Raw genomic sequence first — 19799 nt, forward strand, 5'->3', positions numbered from 1 at the left:
CAAAGAAACATGTTAAATATTATATGAAAACATGCAATGTTTATATGCGATGTATATTTAATAATAATCACTGGTACATTAAAAATCATATTTTACGTTAATATAGACATTTTCATTAATTCATCTATTATATCTTCTTCAAAATTATGTAAGAAGCATGTTACATAGCATATAAAATGCAATGTTTATTATATATGATGTATATTTAATAATCACTCTTTGCCACATTAAACGTCTTATTTTACGTTAATATTGACATTTTCATTAATCCATCTATGATATTTTCTTCAAAATTATATAAGAAACATGTTACATATCATGTAGCATATAAACATAGCTTATATACATGCATTGTTTATATGTTATCGAGTGGAGAGTGGGATGGAGAGTAAACATTACGTTTTTTCTGATGCAGCGTTAGAGAAAACTGTGAGTCTGGCGACTGGTGCAGTAACCGCCCTTCATATGCATTTGTTTACAATTCTTGGCATGAATTATTCATTACTTCTTCCTTTGTTTATGATGGCATCTAAAGGTAGTTGTTAGAAACGATTAAACTCAGTGAACATGGTAATAATATGGCTGTGTAGTGTAATATAGCTGTGTAGTGTAGCCTGGGGGGGGGCTACATATGTGTACTGTACCTACATCTACTGCTAACTACACTGACTTCCTACAAATAAATACTACTCACCTCTTGCCCTACATTAAGACTACAAATATTTTAAGGTTAGTAATGAATGTACTGTAGCAGTTAATGACAGATTAAAGAGGTGTGTGCATTGTGGACTAGGGTGCAAGCTTTTGTAGAAAAACACCACCCTGACCAAGCTGAAACAAACCATATCTGCAACATGTTCAGTGACAAAACCCTGTCCCACTTCAGGGAAATCTTAGAGAGATGCCAGAAACAGACCTCTATGGACAGATTTGTTGTGAGGCAGGGGTCCAGTGACTCTCAAGCTGGTCCTGGTAGCATTAAAAGACAAAGAAGGGAAGTAACCCCAGAGAAGGCTTTGCTACCTAAAGTCTTCATGGAGGGGGATTCCCCTTCCAAACACTAACTCCTCCCTCTTTCCTCTTCCCTATCTTCCAGAAGCCAGCGTTACCCTTCAGTAAAGGTATGTAAAACTTAAATAATTGTTAAAAAAAAATATTTTTTTGTGAATATTTTTGTCTGGAACAGATTAATTGTATTTTCATTAATTCTTATGGGAAATATTAATTTGGTTTTCGGCCATTTCAGTTATCAGCCAACCTTCTGGAACGGATTACAGCCGATAACCGAAGGTCCACTATACTGTATATGTATTGTATTGCTCTGGGAGCTTTAATTAAATGTATTATATTATGTGTGGGTGGGGAGGGCTGACCTGGCTGGCTACCGTACCTCCCAAACCTGACTTCCTACAAATTAAACTCGCCTCTCACCCTACATTAAGACTACAAATATTTTAAAGTAAGTAATGGGTGTACTGTGTTTGTATTTTACTTTCATTGTTTTTAATGCCTAGTTCTATTGCTAACATAATATACCTTAGTGTAAACTTGTCATCTGGCATTTATATGCATTTAAAAGTGGAAAAAATGGCATTCTGCTTTCTGGTGATGTCTGCATTTCAGCAGTAGCCTGGAACCTAACCTGCCATATAAGTGGGGTCCTACTGTATTGAAGAATCAACTGTCTTGTGCACCTGAAAATTAGATTGGCTTTTCAGCATAAGTTTAACTTATATTATTTTTTTTTCGAGTATGTGCTAATTGATCATTATTTACTCTTGCAGATAATCAACTCATCAGTTGAAGCATTGTATCCTGATATCAAAAGGAAATGTGAATTTCGTATACACATTTGGCAAATAATTTATTTGATAATTGTATGATGAGAATGGCAGTGTGTGTGTGTGTGTGTGTGTGTGTGTGTGTGTGTGTGTGTGTGTGTGTGTGTGTGTGGTGTGTGTGTGTGGTGTGTGTGTGTGTGTGTGTGTGTAATGTCAGTTTTAAATATTCAATTATGGTTCATTTTGGAAAAACCTGAATGTGTTTTCGGCCAAGCACCAATTTTCAGGACACTTGTTTTTATATTAACCGCTAGCAGGCTGTCTTTAGAATCTTGAACTGTCTTCTAACACTAATTTTAAATTGATACTCAGTTCATATTGTATAAAGTTATTATCTATATTAAAACAGTATCTTTGAAAAAGTATATTGTTGAGATTTATTTATTACATCTATTTTTTTGGCATCATAAAAGTTTAATATAAGCATATAACCTTCAATAAAGGTAAATTGAAAATATTGTACTTTGGACATTAAACAAAATTCATTATCATTTATAATTTTATTTTGCATGAATTGTGTGTGCTCATTTCACATGACATCTTCTGTATACAGTACAATATAATAATTTAATATTCTTTGTATATGTAGTATACATATATAGACAAAAATTTCATTATTGGGTGTGTATCGTTTTTAAAAATTTTTTTTAAACATTTAGACGGTAAGTAGACCTGAAACCTACTTCAGAATTTGTGATTTGAAAATAATGTAAATCCATATAGGTAATAATTGTGAGCACTCAGATAATTGTCTTAGTTTTTACTGAACTATAGCCTTAAAAAAAGAGTTCCTTTTTATTATATTTTACATTTTAAATCTCTTTGGGGAAAGTAATGTCTGTATTAAGGTCACTTTTTCAGAAGAGGATGTTCTAATATATCTCATAAAAAATTAAGAATGAAGAATTTTCCCATGAACTGTAGAGGAATGTTCATTCAGGTTATAATTATAAGTGATTCAAAGGTTTGAATATTCTGGTGAAATCACGTTGAAATTCATCGAGTAGACAATTTACAAAATTTACCTTTGTAAGACATGCAGGCTCGTGCTGAAGAGCAGCCGTACACATGCTCAGTGTGTCAGAAATGTTTCAAAGTAAGATCAGCTTTGATATGTCATACCAGAGTTCATACAGGAAAGAAGCTTTATCAGTGTTCAGTGTGTCATAAAGAATTTAATCAAAAATCATATTTAGTAAATCATAAAAGAATTCATACAGGAGAGAAACCATATCAGTGCTCAGAGTGTTTAAGAAGCTTTTCACAAACTTCAATTCTGATTAAACACATGAGAGTTCATACAGGAGAGAAACCTTACCAGTGTTCAGAGTGTCTTAGGGAATTTGCTCATAAAGCTAATCTTGTAAAACATAGAAGAGTTCACACAGGAGAAAAACCCTATCAGTGTTCAATATGTCTAAAATACTTTAAAGATAGCTCAGATATGGTAAAACATAAGAGAGTTCACACAGGAGAGAAACCCTATAAGTGTTCACTATGCCTAAAGGTTTTCTCTAGGACATCATATTTAATACAACATACGAGAACACATACTGGAGAAAAACCATTTCAGTGCTCAGAATGTTTAAAAGATTTTTCAAGAAAATCCTCATTGTTACAACACAAAACAACTCATACAGGAGAGAAACCATTTCAGTGTTCAGTGTGTCTTCAGAGCTTTGCCAAAAAAAGAACTTTATCACAGCATATGAGAGTTCATGCAGAAAAAAACCCCTTTGAATGCCCAGAGTGCTTAAAAGACTTTAAAGAAAATTCAGCACTAACAAGACATATGAGCGTCCATACAGGAGAAAGGCCACACAAGTGCCCAGAATGTACAAGACACTTTTCTCAAAAATCTAATTTAGTTAAACATATGAAAGTTCATACAGGAGTAAAGCCATACAAGTGTTCAGTATGTTTAAAAAACTTCTCAAGTAAATCGTCTTTAATACAACACATGAGAGCTCATACGGGAGAGAAACCGTATCAGTGTTCAGAGTGCTCGAAAGATTTTTCAAGAAAAATAACTCTGATAGAACACATGAGAGTTCATACTGGAGAGAGACCTTACAGGTGTTTAGTTTGTCAGAGAGACTTATCAAGTAATTCATCTCTGATACAACACATGAGAGCTCATACAGGAGAGAAACCATACCAGTGTTCAGTGTGTCAAAGAAACTTTTCACGAAAAGCATCTGCAGTAAAACATATGAGAGCGCATAGAAGTGAGTAACTACGGTGGTACCCCGAGTTTCAGCCATAATTCGTTCCAGAAGGCTGTTTGAGTGCCGTTACCGAACGAATTTTTTCCCGTAAGGAATAATGTAAATTAGATTAGTAAGTTTCAGACTCCCAAAAACAAACTTACAATAATACACTTACACAATTGTTCGAGTTGGGAGTTGTACGAAACTCGAGGTACCACTGTATACCTCTTTACACCGTCTATAAAACAAACTTTAGGTAAATTATGCAAACTTATGATATAAGACAATTATACAACAAAGAAACCACATAATCAGTGTATTGAATACTTTTTCCATTATCAGAACAAAACTTATTTATTTTTCATACAAAGGCTTCACTTCTAATAAGACTAGCAAAAAAAAAACACCAGCAGAATTAATAGCTGTGGTAACAAATATTGTGATAGTAGTAGCAGCATTGGTAAAATAATTGTCATGACAGTAGTAGTATGTATATATTGGCAATAGTAGTAGTACATATAAACATTCCTATGACTCTTTATGAATGCCATTCTAGTGACTGCCTGATCAGCCAGACTATTGCTGCTCATAGCCTGATGTCACAGTCTGGTTGACAAAACTTGCCCAATTTTCTCTTTGACTTCTATCAGTGGTCTTATACTATTTGTTGAACATTATTTAAAAATTATAATTATTTCACCAGAATATGTGTACATGGAAGTTACTAATGATGAATTTGCAGTGTAGTTCCAGTTATGAAAATATGTTATCTTGTATATTTGAAAAAAAAAAGCCCTTTTATTATGAGCCTTTTAGGCAGACTAATTCTAGACCTTGCAAACTACTGAATTCTAGTCATAGCATGTGAGTTTAGATTTTATTTCATAAATCACCATGAATATTTTATGAATGTTATAAGTACTCAGGAAATATTTAAACTGGTAGTCTTCCAGAATTAGTCTTCTCCCGGTATTCCTATACTCGGTGACTACCTGGAGGTCATTCTGAGGATCAGTACCCCCACTGCCTAGTCTTGATCAGGCTTCCCAGTGGATCAGGGCCTAATCAACCAGGTTGTTACTGCTGACTGCACACAATCTAGTGTATGAACCACAGCTCAGATGATCGGGCACTGACTTTATGTATCTGTGTGATGGTGAAGATAAATATTAAAATATAATTGTTCTAACCAGTAACAGTCATTAAAGCAAATGTGATGCTTGTCAGAATTTTATTTAACCCTTTCATTGTCATGATTCCCCAAGTTAAAAGTGCCAACAGTGTCACGATTTAAAAAAATCTTCACAAGTAGAGAACTTTTTTTAAGGAGATAATTACTCAAAAATGCAAAATTTGATGGAAAACTCATTGAATTATGCAAGTGCAAAGTTGGCAGTCTGGAGTTTACCTAGAGAGGGTTTCAGGGGTCAATGCTCTCGTGGCTTGGTCTGAGACCAGGCCTCATGGTGGATCAGGGTCTAATCAACCAGGCTGTTACTGCTGGCTGCATGTAAGCTGACGTACGAACCACAGCCCGGTTGGTCAGGTACTGGCTTTAGGTGCCTGTCCAGTGCCTTCTTAAAGACAAACAGGGGTCTGTTGGTAATCCCCCTTATGTAGGCTGGGAGGCAGTTGAGCAGTCTTGGGCCCCGGACACTTACTGTGTTGTCTCTGTCAGTGAAACGCCTTCCATCTGAACAAAAGAAACTAATGGAAAAATAAATAAATAAAGAAACGACTAGGAAAAATAAGAATAATGATTTTTGAGGATTTTACTTAAAATTTAAATATAATAAAAAAAATGGCCTTCGGTTCTTGTAGTTGGGCAGGAGTAGGTAAGGCCCTGGATAGATCTTCTGATATTATTGATGTAGGTTATCCAGGGCGGATGGTGATAGTCCGATGTTTTGGAATTTCCTACCACTTGGATGGAGCACCACAAGTAGAACAAGTAAGGGCCAGTAGTAGTCCAATAATGTTAAGTCTCATTAACAAATGTCTTGCTCCTTTATCTGGCATCTATCCTGGATGACCACGCCAGAAACAGAGCTGGTAATAAGAAAAAATAAACTGGTTACCCATGGTCATGATAATATAACATTTAAGAATGGAAAAGAATGATAAATGCCAAAATCATTACTGGTAACCAGCAAACAAAAGAAAGGAACAAACAGTAATACTCCTGGTAGATCACCCTACCTGATTAGGAGAAGAGTGGAGGTGAAGTGACTCTCCAAACTTCAACCCACACCAGGTAAGGTCAATATTACCAGGAGTAGAAATTTGAACAAATCAGACACCAAGAACTAGTTTCGCCCCAGCCCGCCAGGGGGGGGGGGTGCGCGACGTAACTCGCTAATGGTTCCTGGTTGCCTGAACAACCTTAACCCCACTTACGCCTACTTTTCCCTCACAGTCTCTCAATGTACTCGTGGTTCCCCTGCTTTTCATTGGGGGAATGTTGCATCTCCTGTCAAGTTTTTTGCTTTCATAGGGAGTGATTTTCGTGTGCAGGTTTGGTACCAATCCCTCCAGGACCTTCCAAGTGTATATTATGTATCTCTCTCGCCTGCATTCCAGAGAATACAGATCAAGGACCTTAACCATTCCCAGTAATTTAGGTGCCTTATCATACTTGTGTGCTGTGAAAGTTCTTTGTACGCTCTCCAGGTCTGCAATGTCACCAGCCTTGAAGGGGGCTGTTAGCGTACAGCAGTATTCCAGCATAGAATGAACACTCAGTTTGAAGAGTGTCATCATGGGCTTGGCATCCCTAGTTTTGAAGGTTCTCATTATCCATCCTATCATTTTCCTAGCCAATGAGGTAGATACATTGTTGTGGTCTTTGAAGGTGAAATATTCTGATATTATCACTCCCAGGTCTTTCACATTTCTTTTTTGCTCTTTTGTATGGTTAGAATTTGTCGTATACCCTGTTACATTTTTAATTTCCTCAAGTTTTCCATATCTGAGTAGTTGAAATTTCTCCTCGTTGAACTTCGTGTTATTTTGAGTGGCTCATTTGAATATTTGGTTGATGTCCGCTTGGAATCTTGCAGTGTCTCCTAGTGGAGGTCACTGCCATGGCAATCCAGGTGTCATCCGCAAAGGAAGACATGAAGCAATGGCTTACATCTCTATGTCAGAAATGAGGATGAATAGAATGGGAGCGAGTACTGTGCCTTGTGGAACAGAGCTTTTCACCATGGCTGTCTGGGACTTTACTCTGTTTACTATTACTTTTTGTGTTCTATTTTTCAGGAAGTTATAGATCCATCTACCAACTTTTCCTGTTATTCCTTTATCACGCATTTTGTGCGTTATTACACTGTGGTCACACATGTCGAAAGCTTTTGCAAAGTCTGTGTATACTACATCTGTATTTTGTTTATCCTCAGCAGCATCCAGGACCTTGTCATAGTGGTCCAGCAGCTGGGACAAGCAGGAACGACCTGCTCTAAACCCGTGTTGCCCTGGGTTGTGTAACTGATGGGTATCTAGGTGGTTGGCAATCTTGCTTCTTAGAACCCCCTCAAAGATTTTTATGGTACGGGATGTTAGTGCTATTGGTCTGTAGTTCTTTGCAATTCCTTTACTGCCACCTTTGTGGAGTGGGGCTATGTCTGTTGTTTTTTGTGTGTGAGATGACCTCTGTGTCCATGCTCCCTCTCCATAGAATGCTGAAGGCACATGATAGGGACTTCTTGCAATTCTTGATGAACACGAGTTCCATGAGTCTGGGCCTGGGGCAGAGTGCATGGGCATGTTATTTATTGCCTTTTCAAAGTCTTGTGGAGTTAGGATAATATCTGAGATTTTTGAGATGACCAAATTTTGGTCTGGGCAGCGGCTCGCTGAACATTGAGTCATATTGGGACTTTAGTATTTCACTCATTTTTTGGCTGTCATCTGTGTATGTCCCATCCCACCTAAGCAGGGGCCCAATACTGGATGTTTTTTTCTTGGATTTGGTATAAGAGAAGAAGTATTTTGGGATTTTTTCAATTTCCTTTATGGCTTTTAGTTCTTCCTGAGATTCTTATCTCCTGTAAGATTCCATCAGCTTAAGTTTGATATTTGTAATTTCATTGACTAGTGCATCCCTATGTATTTCAAATATAATGCCCCCCCTCAACAGCTCTGTAATTCTTCGCCTTCGTCTGTATAGGGAACGTCTCTCTCTAGTTTACATCTTCTCTTTCTTTTTCTTAATGGAATGTGTCTTGAGCAGATCTCAAGAATCAAAGAGTTCATTTTTTCTAGGCAAATGTTCAGATCCGTGTTGTTTAGGATATCTTCCCTGTTTGTTTCATTTAGGGCATGGTTGACTTAATCCCATTTATGTTTTTGTTATTGAAATTAAATTTTCTGAAGAGACCTTCATGACTGATCACATTTTGCTGGTCAGGAGCCCTCTGCCTATATGCCTGTACCTTTATTAGGTTGTGATCTGAATGTATTGTCTTCGATACGGTTATATTACATATCAGATGGTCATTGTTAGTGAAGACGAGGTCAAGTCTTGTAGGCTCTAGTATTTGCTGGTTTAAGGTGAATTTGGTGCAGAAATTTAATAGTTCATGTGTGTGTAAATTTTCGTCTGAGCTGCCTCCTGGGGTGATCTCTGCTAAAACATTGTTTGCTATACTCCTCCATTTTAGGTGTCTCAGGTTGAAATCTCCTAGTAGTAAGATATTTGGGGCAGGAGTTGGGAGATATGCCAGACAGTGGTCAATTTTCAACAGCTGCTCCTGGAATTGCTGGGAAGTTGCATCTGGAGGCTTGTATACCACCACAATGACAAGATTTTGGTTTTCAGTGTTTACTGCCCAAACTTCAACTACATCATTTGAGGTGTTTAGTATTTCTGAGTAAATGAGTGACTCTGTGGTGTTCAGGCCATCCCACCCCCCCTTGTTGCCTGTTTAGTCTGTCACATCAGAATAGGCTATAACCTGGGATCCATATTTTGTTGTCATAATGATCCTTTATGTGGGTCTCTGTGAATGCTGGAAACATTGCACTTGACTCCGTGAGCAGTCCCTTGATGTAAGGAATTTTGTTGTTTTTGACGGCTTTAAGACTCTATGTTTGCAAAGACAAATGGTGTTATATTGGTGGAATTTAGGGGGGTTTTATTTGCTGGCTCTAATATCAGTTGTTCTTGAGTGGAGGCCAATGTCTGTGCCTCTGCTCCAGAAGTGTTTTCAGTTGGTGTAGGATTGTTGTCATTTCTTGCCAGTTTTTTTTTTTCCTTTTGGCCCTAAAAAAAGCTCTGTTCCTGGAGGGGTTGTGGCTCATTTGTTTCCCATAGACTGGCTGGTCTGTGTCTTCTTGTCCCCCTTAGATGATGTGCCAGGCAGTATAATTGTAGCATTGTCTTTCATGGATTGATGAGTGACACATTTCTGGGTGAAATAAATTGCAAGAAGGGTAGTTGCACTCTCCTGTTGCCATGTGGGTGTGGCATTTTTTGGGATGGTCAAAGGTGCGTATCCCACCTGTTTTACCAGATATACCGTGCCTGCAGATACCGTTTGCTAAGATTCATTGTAGCTGTGTTCACTGCTGATGCATTTTTTTCTGTTTCCTCCCTATCTATCGCCCCTGTATGGACATCAGTGCTTCTTCCAGGTTTTGCTGGTGATGTGTCGACACTCCCTGAGGCATCACCCCCTTTTGTTCCATCTCCAGCAGTATCTCTATTTTGTACCTCCGTGAACTGAATAGCATTATCTTTACTTGTTTCATCACCAGGGCTAATGTCTCCTTTTGGTTCACTGTCCTCTGGGACAACACTAGCACCATCAGGAGCACTGTCGTCCAAGACAGCCCCATCCAAACCACCCATTTTATTTTTCCAGTTGTTATTCCGTGCTGATATGTCTTTCAAGAATGATCTTTAATTAGTGTTCTTGTCTTTTAATATAGATGTAATTTCCTCATACAGGTGTATCTCGTTTGGGCACACCCAAAAACATCTCTCTGCATTAATGTCAAGTGTGGTCACTGGTTTAAAATCCCAGCATATACCATGGGACCATTGACCACAGAGATTGCAAGCATTATTATTATCACACTGGCCGATTCCCACCAAGGCAGGGTGGCCCGAAAAAGAAAAACTTTCACCATCATTCACTCCATCACTGTCTTGCCAGAAGGGTGCTTTACACTACAGTTTTTAAACTGCAACATTAACACCCCTCCTTCAGAGTGCAGGCACTGTACTTCCCATCTCCAGGACTCAAGTCCGGCCTGCCGGTTTCCCTGAACCCCTTCATAAATGTTACTTTGCTCACACTCCAACAGCACGTCAAGTATTAAAAACCATTTGTCTCCATTCACTCCTATCAAACACGCTCACGCATGCCTGCTGGAAGTCCAAGCCCCTCGCACACAAAACCTCCTTTACCCCCTCTCTCCAACCTTTCCTAGGCCGACCCCTACCCCGCCTTCCTTCCACTACAGACTGATACACTCTTGAAGTCATTCTGTTTCGCTCCATTCTCTCTACATGTCCGAACCACCTCAACAACCCTTCCTCAGCCCTCTGGACAACAGTTTTGGTAATCCCGCACCTCCTCCTAACTTCCAAACTACGAATTCTCTGCATTATATTCACACCACACATTGCCCTCAGACATGACATCTCCACTGCCTCCAGCCTTCTCCTCGCTGCAACATTCATCACCCATGCTTCACACCCATATAAGAGCGTTGGTAAAACTATACTCTCATACATTCCCCTCTTTGCCTCCAAGGACAAAGTTCTTTGTCTCCACAGACTCCTAAGTGCACCACTCACTCTTTTTCCCTCATCAATTCTATGATTCACCTCATCTTTCATAGACCCATCCGCTGACACGTCCACTCCCAAATATCTGAATACATTCACCTCCTCCATACTCTCTCCCTCCAATCTGATATTCAATCTTTCATCACCTAATCTTTTTGTTATCCTCATAACCTTACTCTTTCCTGTATTCACCTTTAATTTTCTTCTTTTGCACACCCTACCAAATTCATCCACCAATCTCTGCAACTTCTCTTCAGAATCTCCCAAGAGCACAGTGTCATCAGCAAAGAGCAGCTGTGACAACTCCCACTTTGTGTGTGATTCTTTATCTTTTAACTCCACGCCTCTTGCCAAGACCCTCGCATTTACTTCTCTTACAACCCCATCTATAAATATATTAAACAACCACGGTGACATCACACATCCTTGTCTAAGGCCTACTTTTACTGGGAAATAATTTCCCTCTTTCCTACATACTCTAACTTGAGCCTCACTATCCTCGTAAAAACTCTTCACTGCTTTCAGTAACCTACCTCCTACACCATACACTTGCAACATCTGCCACATTGCCCCCCTATCCACCCTGTCATACGCCTTTTCCAAATCCATAAATGCCACAAAGACCTCTTTAGCCTTATCTAAATACTGTTCACTTATATGTTTCACTGTAAACACCTGGTCCACACACCCCCTACCTTTCCTAAAGCCTCCTTGTTCATCTGCTATCCTATTCTCCGTCTTACTCTTAATTCTTTCAATAATAACTCTACCATACACTTTACCAGGTATACTCAGCAGACTTATCCCCCTATAATTTTTGCACTCTCTTTTATCCCCTTTGCCTTTATACAAAGGAACTATGCATGCTCTCTGCCAATCCCTAGGTACCTTACCCTCTTCCATACATTTATTAAATAATTGCACCAACCACTCCAAAACTATATCCCCACCTGCTTTTAACATTTCTATCTTTATCCCATCAATCCCGGCTGCCTTACCCCCTTTCATTTTACCTACTGCCTCACGAACTTCCCCCACACTCACAACTGGCTCTTCCTCACTCCTACAAGATGTTATTCCTCCTTGTCCTATACACGAAATCACAGCTTCCCTATCTTCATCAACATTTAACAATTCCTCAAAATATTCCCTCCATCTTCCCAATACCTCTAACTCTCCATTTAATAACTCTCCTCTCCTATTTTTAACTGACAAATCCATTTGTTCTCTAGGCTTTCTTAACTTGTTAATCTCACTCCAAAACTTTTTCTTATTTTCAACAAAATTTGTTGATAACATCTCACCCACTCTCTCATTTGCTCTCTTTTTACATTGCTTCACCACTCTCTTAACCTTTTTCAATAAATCTGTATGAATCCAGTTGTTGGTTCACTTATTCCTAGGACGTATCCGGGTGAATCTGGATTAGTGGATCACTTATTTTGGACGTATCCAGTCGGTGATTTTGGACTAGCTCATGAAAAGGACTACCGGAAAAAATGTTTAACAGTAATACGTATTCAGTTTGATGCAAAAAGTATGACTTGCATGTTGGAGAAGCCATGGCTTCTGAAGATGAAGATTACTGGAGGAATATTTGATGTTCGTTGTGTATATTGTGACTGCTGCTAACTACAGACCATACCATGGGCGGGGATAGAACCCGCAATCAGAGAGTCTCAAAACTCCAGATCGCGGGTTCTATCCCTGCCCGTGGTATGGTTTGTTTGCAATCGTGTCATTACGATTTCATGAGTCCTGCTAACTACAGGTTTAGTGTATTACCACAAACTGTATACATCACTCTATCACAATAAGGACTGATTTGTTACTGGTTTTTAGCTACAGTAACATTGTAGATGTTTCTGTATGATGTCACTAGATGGATGGTATCACTAAGTTATAGGTCAGGTGCACTGGCAGGTTTAGATTATTATTATTATTATGGAGGTAATTTTTCAAAAAAGGCAAAATTTGATGGAAAACTCATGGAATTACACAAGTGCAAAGTTGGCAGTCTGGGAACAATTTATGCAGCAGTACTTTGTTCACTTTGAGTTCTCTTTTAACCCAATTCCATTGCTCAGTTTGACCATATTCCTTGATATTTTGCTAGTATATTTTCTGTTCTGTTGATTGAGTGCTAAAAAGTGTCTATTTAACTATCAGAACTACTTTCAACCTACTGGCCGTATCCCACCGAAGCAGGTTGGCCCAAAAAGAAAAAAGTTTCTCTTTTTAACTTCAGTAATGTATACAGGAAAAAGAGTTACTAGCCTCTTCCTCCCGGCATTTTAGTCACCTCACCCCTCAAGGAAGGTTCCTTGATGTTGGTGAGGGGCTCCTGATTTAGGGAATTGGATCTGTGCTCCAGTTCCCCGAATTAAGCCTGAATGCCTTCCACATTCCCCCCCCCCCCCAGGCGCTGTATAATCCTCCGGGTTTAGCGCTTCCCCCTTGATTATAATAATAATTTAGTCACCTCTTACGACATGCATGACTTACGGAGGAAAAATTCTGTTCCACTTCCCCATGGAGATAAGAGGAAATAAACAAGAACTAGAAAAAAAAAATAGAAAAAAACCCAGAGGGGTATGTATATATATGCTTGTACATGCACATGCAGTATGACCTAGGTGTAAGTAGAAGTAGCAAGGCATACCTGAAATCATGCATGTTTGAGTCAGAAAAAAAGACATCAGCAATCCTACCATTAGGTTAAACAATTACAGGTTTCCATTTTATGCCTCTTCAAGGGGGGTTCCTTGGCATGGTAAGAGGCTCTTGGTCTGAGGAATTAGACCTTTTGGTCTCCTTCCTCAGACATAACCTAATTACCCCCCAATCCCCCTCTCCCCATTCCCCCTTTTCCCTTCCAACCCTCCCTTTTTTCCCATCCCGTTTGTAGTATTTGGGGTCCTCCCCTCTGTCATTATGGTTTCTAGGTAGGGGGAAGAGTGCTGGGGTTCATCCCATTCCATGGGGTCCCTTGAGAGTAGTGTAGTTTGCTGTGGAATCTGGATCATCTGGAAGTGCCCTGCTCTCTTCCTGGATTTCTGAGAGGTACAGTAGGGTGTCCTGCAGGTGATGAGTGTGTCTCCGGAGGCTGCCTGTCAGTTCTGGGAGGTGGCAGCCAAAGGAGGTATGCTTTGTGGTGGGTGTCCAACTGCCCTCTCTTTTGTCTGCTTAGGTGGCTCAGTGGATGTGAGGTTGCTATCCCGGAGCGCTGGTTTACTGGTGTGAAGGGTAGCGTATGACACGGGTTCCACGCTGCATCTGCGTTGCTAGCGATCTCGAGGTCCTCTTGGATAAAAGGAGGAACTTTTGGCCCTTCCATGCCTTCTAGTAACTGTCCCTCTCTTTTGTTCCTCTCTTTCCTTCTTTTTTTTTTTTTCAAAAATAATAAAAAGAAGTGCCACCATCATGGTGTCATCTGCAAAGGAAGACAAAATGCTGTGGCTTACATCCCTTTCTATTTATTTATTTATTTATTTATTTATTTGAACATACATACAGAGGTACAAAAAAATACAGGTAAGAGCAGCATGCCAAAGCCACTTGTATGCATAGCATTATGGGCAGGCTTAAAATTAACGTAAGATTAACTAAGCAATGATGTAATCAGTGATAAAACATTATTGTAAACAGATAACAATAAAGCACAAATGAGTATTACAAAGACAGGTCATATGGTTGCTTACATTGCTGTACATTCAGTAGAATGGAGTATTCCGTTAGGTAGTGTATTTAAATAATAACAGTGTTAGATTGGGTCTTAGGTTTAACATTTATGTGATATAATTGTGAGAAACATTTAAGAAATACAATTTATAAGGTTCAGTTATTCAGTATTTATTTGGTTTTGGGTGAGTAAGTGATCTTTGAGAAGAGACTTGAATTTATAAACAGGTAGTGTTTCTTTTATATTTACAGGTAATGAATTCCAGATTTTAGGGCCTTTTATGTGCACTGAGTTTTTACATAGTGTGAGATGGACACGAGGAACATCAAAGAGTGATCTGTGCCTTGTGTTATGGTCATGTGTTCTGTTGAGGTTGGCAAGGAGATATTTGAGGGGAGGGTTAATATCAGAGTTAAGTGTTCTATGTATGTAATAGGTGCAGTAATAAGTATGGATGTTTTGTATGGTGAATAAGTTTAGTGTTTTGAATATTGGTGGAGTGTGCTGCCTGTAGTGGGAATTTGTTATCATTCTGAATACAGCCTTTTGTTGGGTAATTAGTGGTCTGAGATGGTTAATTGTTGTTGAGCCCCATGCACAAATTCCATAGGTGAGATAGGGGTAAATAAGAGTGATATAGGGCCAGGAGGGCTGACTGTGGAACATAGTACCATATCTTTGATAGTATGCCTACGGTCTTGGAAATTTTCTTAGAAATTTGTTGTATATGTGTATGAAATTTGAGTCTATTATCAAGGTGGATTCCTAAGAATTTTCCCTCTGTTAGCTTTGTGATAGGTGATCCGTTTATCATTATGTTAAGAGGGACATCTGTAGCTCTGTTACCAAACTGAATGAAGTAGGTTTTGTCAATGTTTAGTGTAAGTTTGTCAGATATGAGGAAGAGGATGGGAGCAAGTACTGTACCTTGTGGAACAGAGCTTTTCACAGTAGTCACCTCATTCAATAAAACAGGTACATCCTGCTGCTTTTACTTAAACTTAGATCACACTGCATATACATGTTCATGTATGTTACGAGCACAAGTGTTGACTATTGGCCTGCACTCCTTGCCATATCATGGTAACCAATTATGAACGAGCAAAAAGGCAGCAGAGAGAATAAATGATTGTATTTCGTTCACCAAAATAAGCTGGTATTTACTGTGATTGTATAGCCTATGTACAGTATTTGCAGCTATGCTCAGTAAGTCAAAAATGTAAGCACATGACACTGTGAAAACTGTAGCAACCAGCAGTGAAGGCAAGTCTGCCAAAACTGCTTCACGAGCATCTCGCATCGCTCCACAGCTTTGGCAGGCTTCCTTGAGATTGGTGGGTTGAACCAAGGTACTGGTATAACAATGGGGCCCCTAATCATTAAACCCTTAGCACCTGGTTTCCTGGTTGGAAGGCATGCCTTTATGGGTGTGTGACATATCTGGAGTTTACATGGAGACGATTTCGGGGGTCAATGCTCCCGAAGCCAGGTCTGAGACCAGGTCTCATGGTTGATCAGGGTCTGATAAACCAGGCTGTTACTGCTGGCCACACATAAACCAATGTACGAACCACAGCTTGGATTATTAGGTACTAACTTTAGGTGCCTGTCCAGCTCCTTGAAGACAGGGGTCTATTCGTAATTCCCCTTACGTACGTTGGGAGGCAGTTGAACAGTCTTGGGCCCCTGACATGCACTGTGTTGCCTCTTAGTGTATTTGTGGACTCCTATTTCTCATTGAGGGAATGTTGCATTTCCTGCTGAGTCTTTTTCTTTCATAGGGAGTGATTTTCATGTGCAAGTTTAGTACTAATCCCTCTATGATTTTCCAAGTGTGTATTAACATGTATCTTTTGCCTGCATTCCAGGGAATACAAATCAAGGGACTTCAATTGTTCCCTGTAATTTACACTGAATAAAATGTAAAATACTATTAGCATGCCACAACGTATATGTATACACACCGGTCTGAATTTTCTTCTATTTTCTGGTTCTTATTCTTATCTATGACTCACGAAATCGTAATGACACGACTGCAAACAAACCATGCCAAACAAACCAAACTGTCGCTAACGTGACGGTCTGGAATTTTGAGACTCTCTGACCGCGGGTTCAATCTCGCCTGTGGTATGGTTTCTTATCTATTTCTTTCATCTCCATGGGAAAGTGGAAAAGAATCTATCCTCTACAAGCCATACATGTCATAAGACGCGATTACAAGGCCGGGGGCACTGGGCTAGTTACCCCTTCTCCTGCATAAATTACTAAAAATAAGAAAACCTGTGATATTTGAATGATTGTGGATGTAGTACAGATAATAAGAGATGATTGCCAGTGTTATGAATGACAAGTTGGATGTACTTGCTCTAAGGGAAACAAAGCTGAAGGGGGTAGGGGAATTTCATTTAGGAGAAATAAATGAGATTAGTTAAGGTGTATTTGAGAGAGTTAGAGCTAATGAAGAGGTAGTAATAATGTTGAAGAATCTATTATGGAAGAAGAAGAGGAAATATAAATGCATACATTCAAGGATTATATGGATTAAAATAAGAGTTGGATGAGAAAAGTGGATTTTAAGTGTTTATGCACCTGGAGGAGAGAGAGAGAAGCGAGAGAGAGAGAGAGAGATTGTGGGAGATGTTGAGTGTGTGATAAGATAAGAGATAAGATTTTCTTCGGATTTTTAACCCCGGAGGGTTAGCCACCCAGGATAACCCAAGAACGTCAGTGCATCAAAGAGGACTGTCTGTCTTATTTCCATTGTGGTCCTCAATCTTGTCCCCCAGGATGTCACCCACACCAGTCCACTAATGCCCAGGTACCTATTTGCTGCTAGGTGAACATGACAACAGGTGTAAGGAAACACGTCGAAAAGTTTTCACCCCATCGGGAATTGAACCCGGGCCCTCCGTGTGTGAAGTGAGAGATCAAGCCACAAGGCCACCGTGGGAAGTTCTGAGTAGTTGTAGTCGGGTACATGAACACTGAAGTGGGTGAAATGGTGTGGTAGGTAAGTTTGGGGTGTCAGATGTAAATGATAATAGGGGGGGGGGCATTTGAAATGTATATAGAAAGGGGGTTTGGTAATAGGTAATACATATTTTAAAGAAAAAGGTATACTTTATTTCATTCTCTTGATTGCTGCATTTACTGTTTGTGTTGGTAAGTTGAACCACCACTGAAGATATGACGTAAGCAATAATGATGTGTGTTAAGCAATAGTGATGGCTTGTTTGAAATAATGAAAGCAGGTGTAAGGCAATAGAAGACTGGTTATAACTATGACCATAAATTTTAAAGGGGTGGATCGGTAAGCCAGTAGAAAGCTTCGGTCAGTTGTTTAGCTCCAGCTGCAGGTCATCATATGACTAAGACTCGCGTCAGGAAACTCTTGTCCTGTTTCCTGACAACATTACCAAACTGTGTTATGCAATAATGAAGGCATGTGTGAAGCAATAATGAATACAAATGTGAAAGTGTTTATGGCATATGTGAAGCAAAAATAAAGGCATGCATAAAACAGTAATGAAGGCATACATGATGGAATAATAAAGGCAGGCATGATTCTGTAATAAAGTCAGATGAGAGGCTGTCATGAAAGCAGGCATGAAGCAGTAATGACGCAGGTGTGAAGCAATATAATGACGCAGGTGTGAAGCAATATAATGACGCAGGTGTGAAGCCAACATGATAGCAATCATAAAGAGAGAACATCTTACAAGACAGGTAAGAAATACGTCACTATATTCAGTGACATTTTTATTAAGCGATTTATCAGTTACATTTATAATAGTACATCAAAATATAATGAGAGTAACCAGTGGTGGGGAAAAACACGGGACATAAAAGGGGTAGAATGTTTATGTGTATATTTCAACCTCTAGCTGAGACCCTCTTTAGCAGATACAGTATAATAATAGAAGAGTCGAGGTATTTATAGGGGTAGGAAGAGAAGGCAGCTCCATGCTGGTTGAGAGAGAATTATCTCGGCAAAGCAGAGCTTCCTGGGCCTTCACAGTTCTTGATGGTCTTGCAGTAGTCTGTTTTTACAGGGACATGAAGGTGTTGATATTAACTCTCATACTGAACTGTCTCTACCTGGGAGAGTGAGTGTCTGTGTAATTGTTGTGTGTCATAAGACGTTTTGAACATTAGAAAAGAATGAAGGAGCACTGCCATAGGCCTGCAGACTTATGAAGGAGAACTGCCATAGGCCTGCAGTCTTATGAAGGGGCACCTCTTCAAGAGGGGCTCCTTGGCGAGGTGAAGAGGCTCTTGGTCTGAGGAATTAGACCTAATGGTCTCCTTCCTCAGACCAAAACTAATTACCCCCCAATCCCCCCTTCCCTATCCCATCCTCCCTACCCTCCCTTTTCCCTTTCCTCCTCCTCCTCCTCCCTGTCCCTCCCTTATTCCCTTCCTCTTTTTTGCCTGTAGGATTCTTCCCACAGGCATGCTGGTTCCTAGGTAGGGGGAAGGGTACCCTTCTTCTATGCAATATTCCGTACCGTCCACTATCTGTTCATACCTCGCTGCATTACACTGCAGCCCGTATCCATTTGAATAAGTGGTTTACAATATGTTCTTTGTATCTCTCTCCTTCTCGGGCATTATCTATCCCAGAATTTGCCTTTCTTGTTTCATCCTTACTACCACCACTTCTGTTACTTAGCGATTTTAATGCCCACCATTTCCTCTGGATGGGTCTCATTGTGACTCACGTGGCATTCAGTTGGAGGCTTTTCTCGCCTCACCCCCTCCATGTTTTAAATACGGGTACTCCCACCCATTTTGATCCTCATACTCATACTCTTTCTTGCATTGATCTATCGGTCTGCTCTTCCTCCACTGCACTAGACTTCGCCTGGTCTGTTCTACCGGACTTACATAACAGCGATCATTTTCCAATTATTCTTACTTCGCCTTCATATTCACCACCTCTCCATAGCCCTCACTGGCAATTTGATCAGGCAAATTGGGACCTTTACTCACAACTCACTGCTTTTAGTGAGGTTCCTTCTTCATCCTCCATTGATGAGCTCCTACACCTCTTCTCGACGTCAGTTTTAACCGCAGCTTCTCATTCTATGCCCCAAACCTCAGGCAGGCATTCTCAGAAGTGCGTGCCTTGGTGGTCTCCTGCTTGTGCTCGTACAGTACGTTTGAAATGTGCTGCATGGGGCAGGTACCAGTACAATAGAACTGCTGAGATACTTCTTGATTTTAAGCAGAAACGTGCGTTCGCTCGCCGTGTCATCCGAGACACTAAA

At 39.8% G+C, this 19799-nt stretch overlaps 2 protein-coding genes across 3 annotated transcripts in view; one reads left to right on the forward strand and one right to left on the reverse strand.

Annotated features, from left to right (window-relative positions):
- The first annotated feature begins 145 nt into the window (after window positions 1-145).
- LOC128699920 (zinc finger protein 271-like) lies at window positions 146-4520 on the forward strand. Its single transcript, XM_053792762.2, has one exon. The coding sequence runs from the start codon at window positions 2878-2880 to the stop codon at window positions 4075-4077; it is 1200 nt and encodes a 399-aa protein (XP_053648737.2). The 5' UTR covers window positions 146-2877; the 3' UTR covers window positions 4078-4520.
- A 902-nt stretch (window positions 4521-5422) lies between these two features.
- The window catches only part of LOC128699921 (uncharacterized), a gene marked incomplete at its 5' end in the record, with an annotated part of 47782 nt that continues 33405 nt past the window's right edge, over window positions 5423-19799 (reverse strand). The window contains 2 exon segments of one of the 2 annotated variants that reach the window (XR_011394269.1): window positions 12203-13149; window positions 13330-14280. Coding sequence is in view for 1 of the 2 variants with exons in the window: in XM_070102482.1 (XP_069958583.1) it covers window positions 6060-6100 (41 nt within the window). 2 annotated transcript variants of the gene reach the window in all.

This window comes from Cherax quadricarinatus, chromosome 81 (genome assembly GCF_038502225.1).
Source record: "Cherax quadricarinatus isolate ZL_2023a chromosome 81, ASM3850222v1, whole genome shotgun sequence".
NCBI lineage: Eukaryota > Metazoa > Arthropoda > Malacostraca > Decapoda > Parastacidae > Cherax > Cherax quadricarinatus.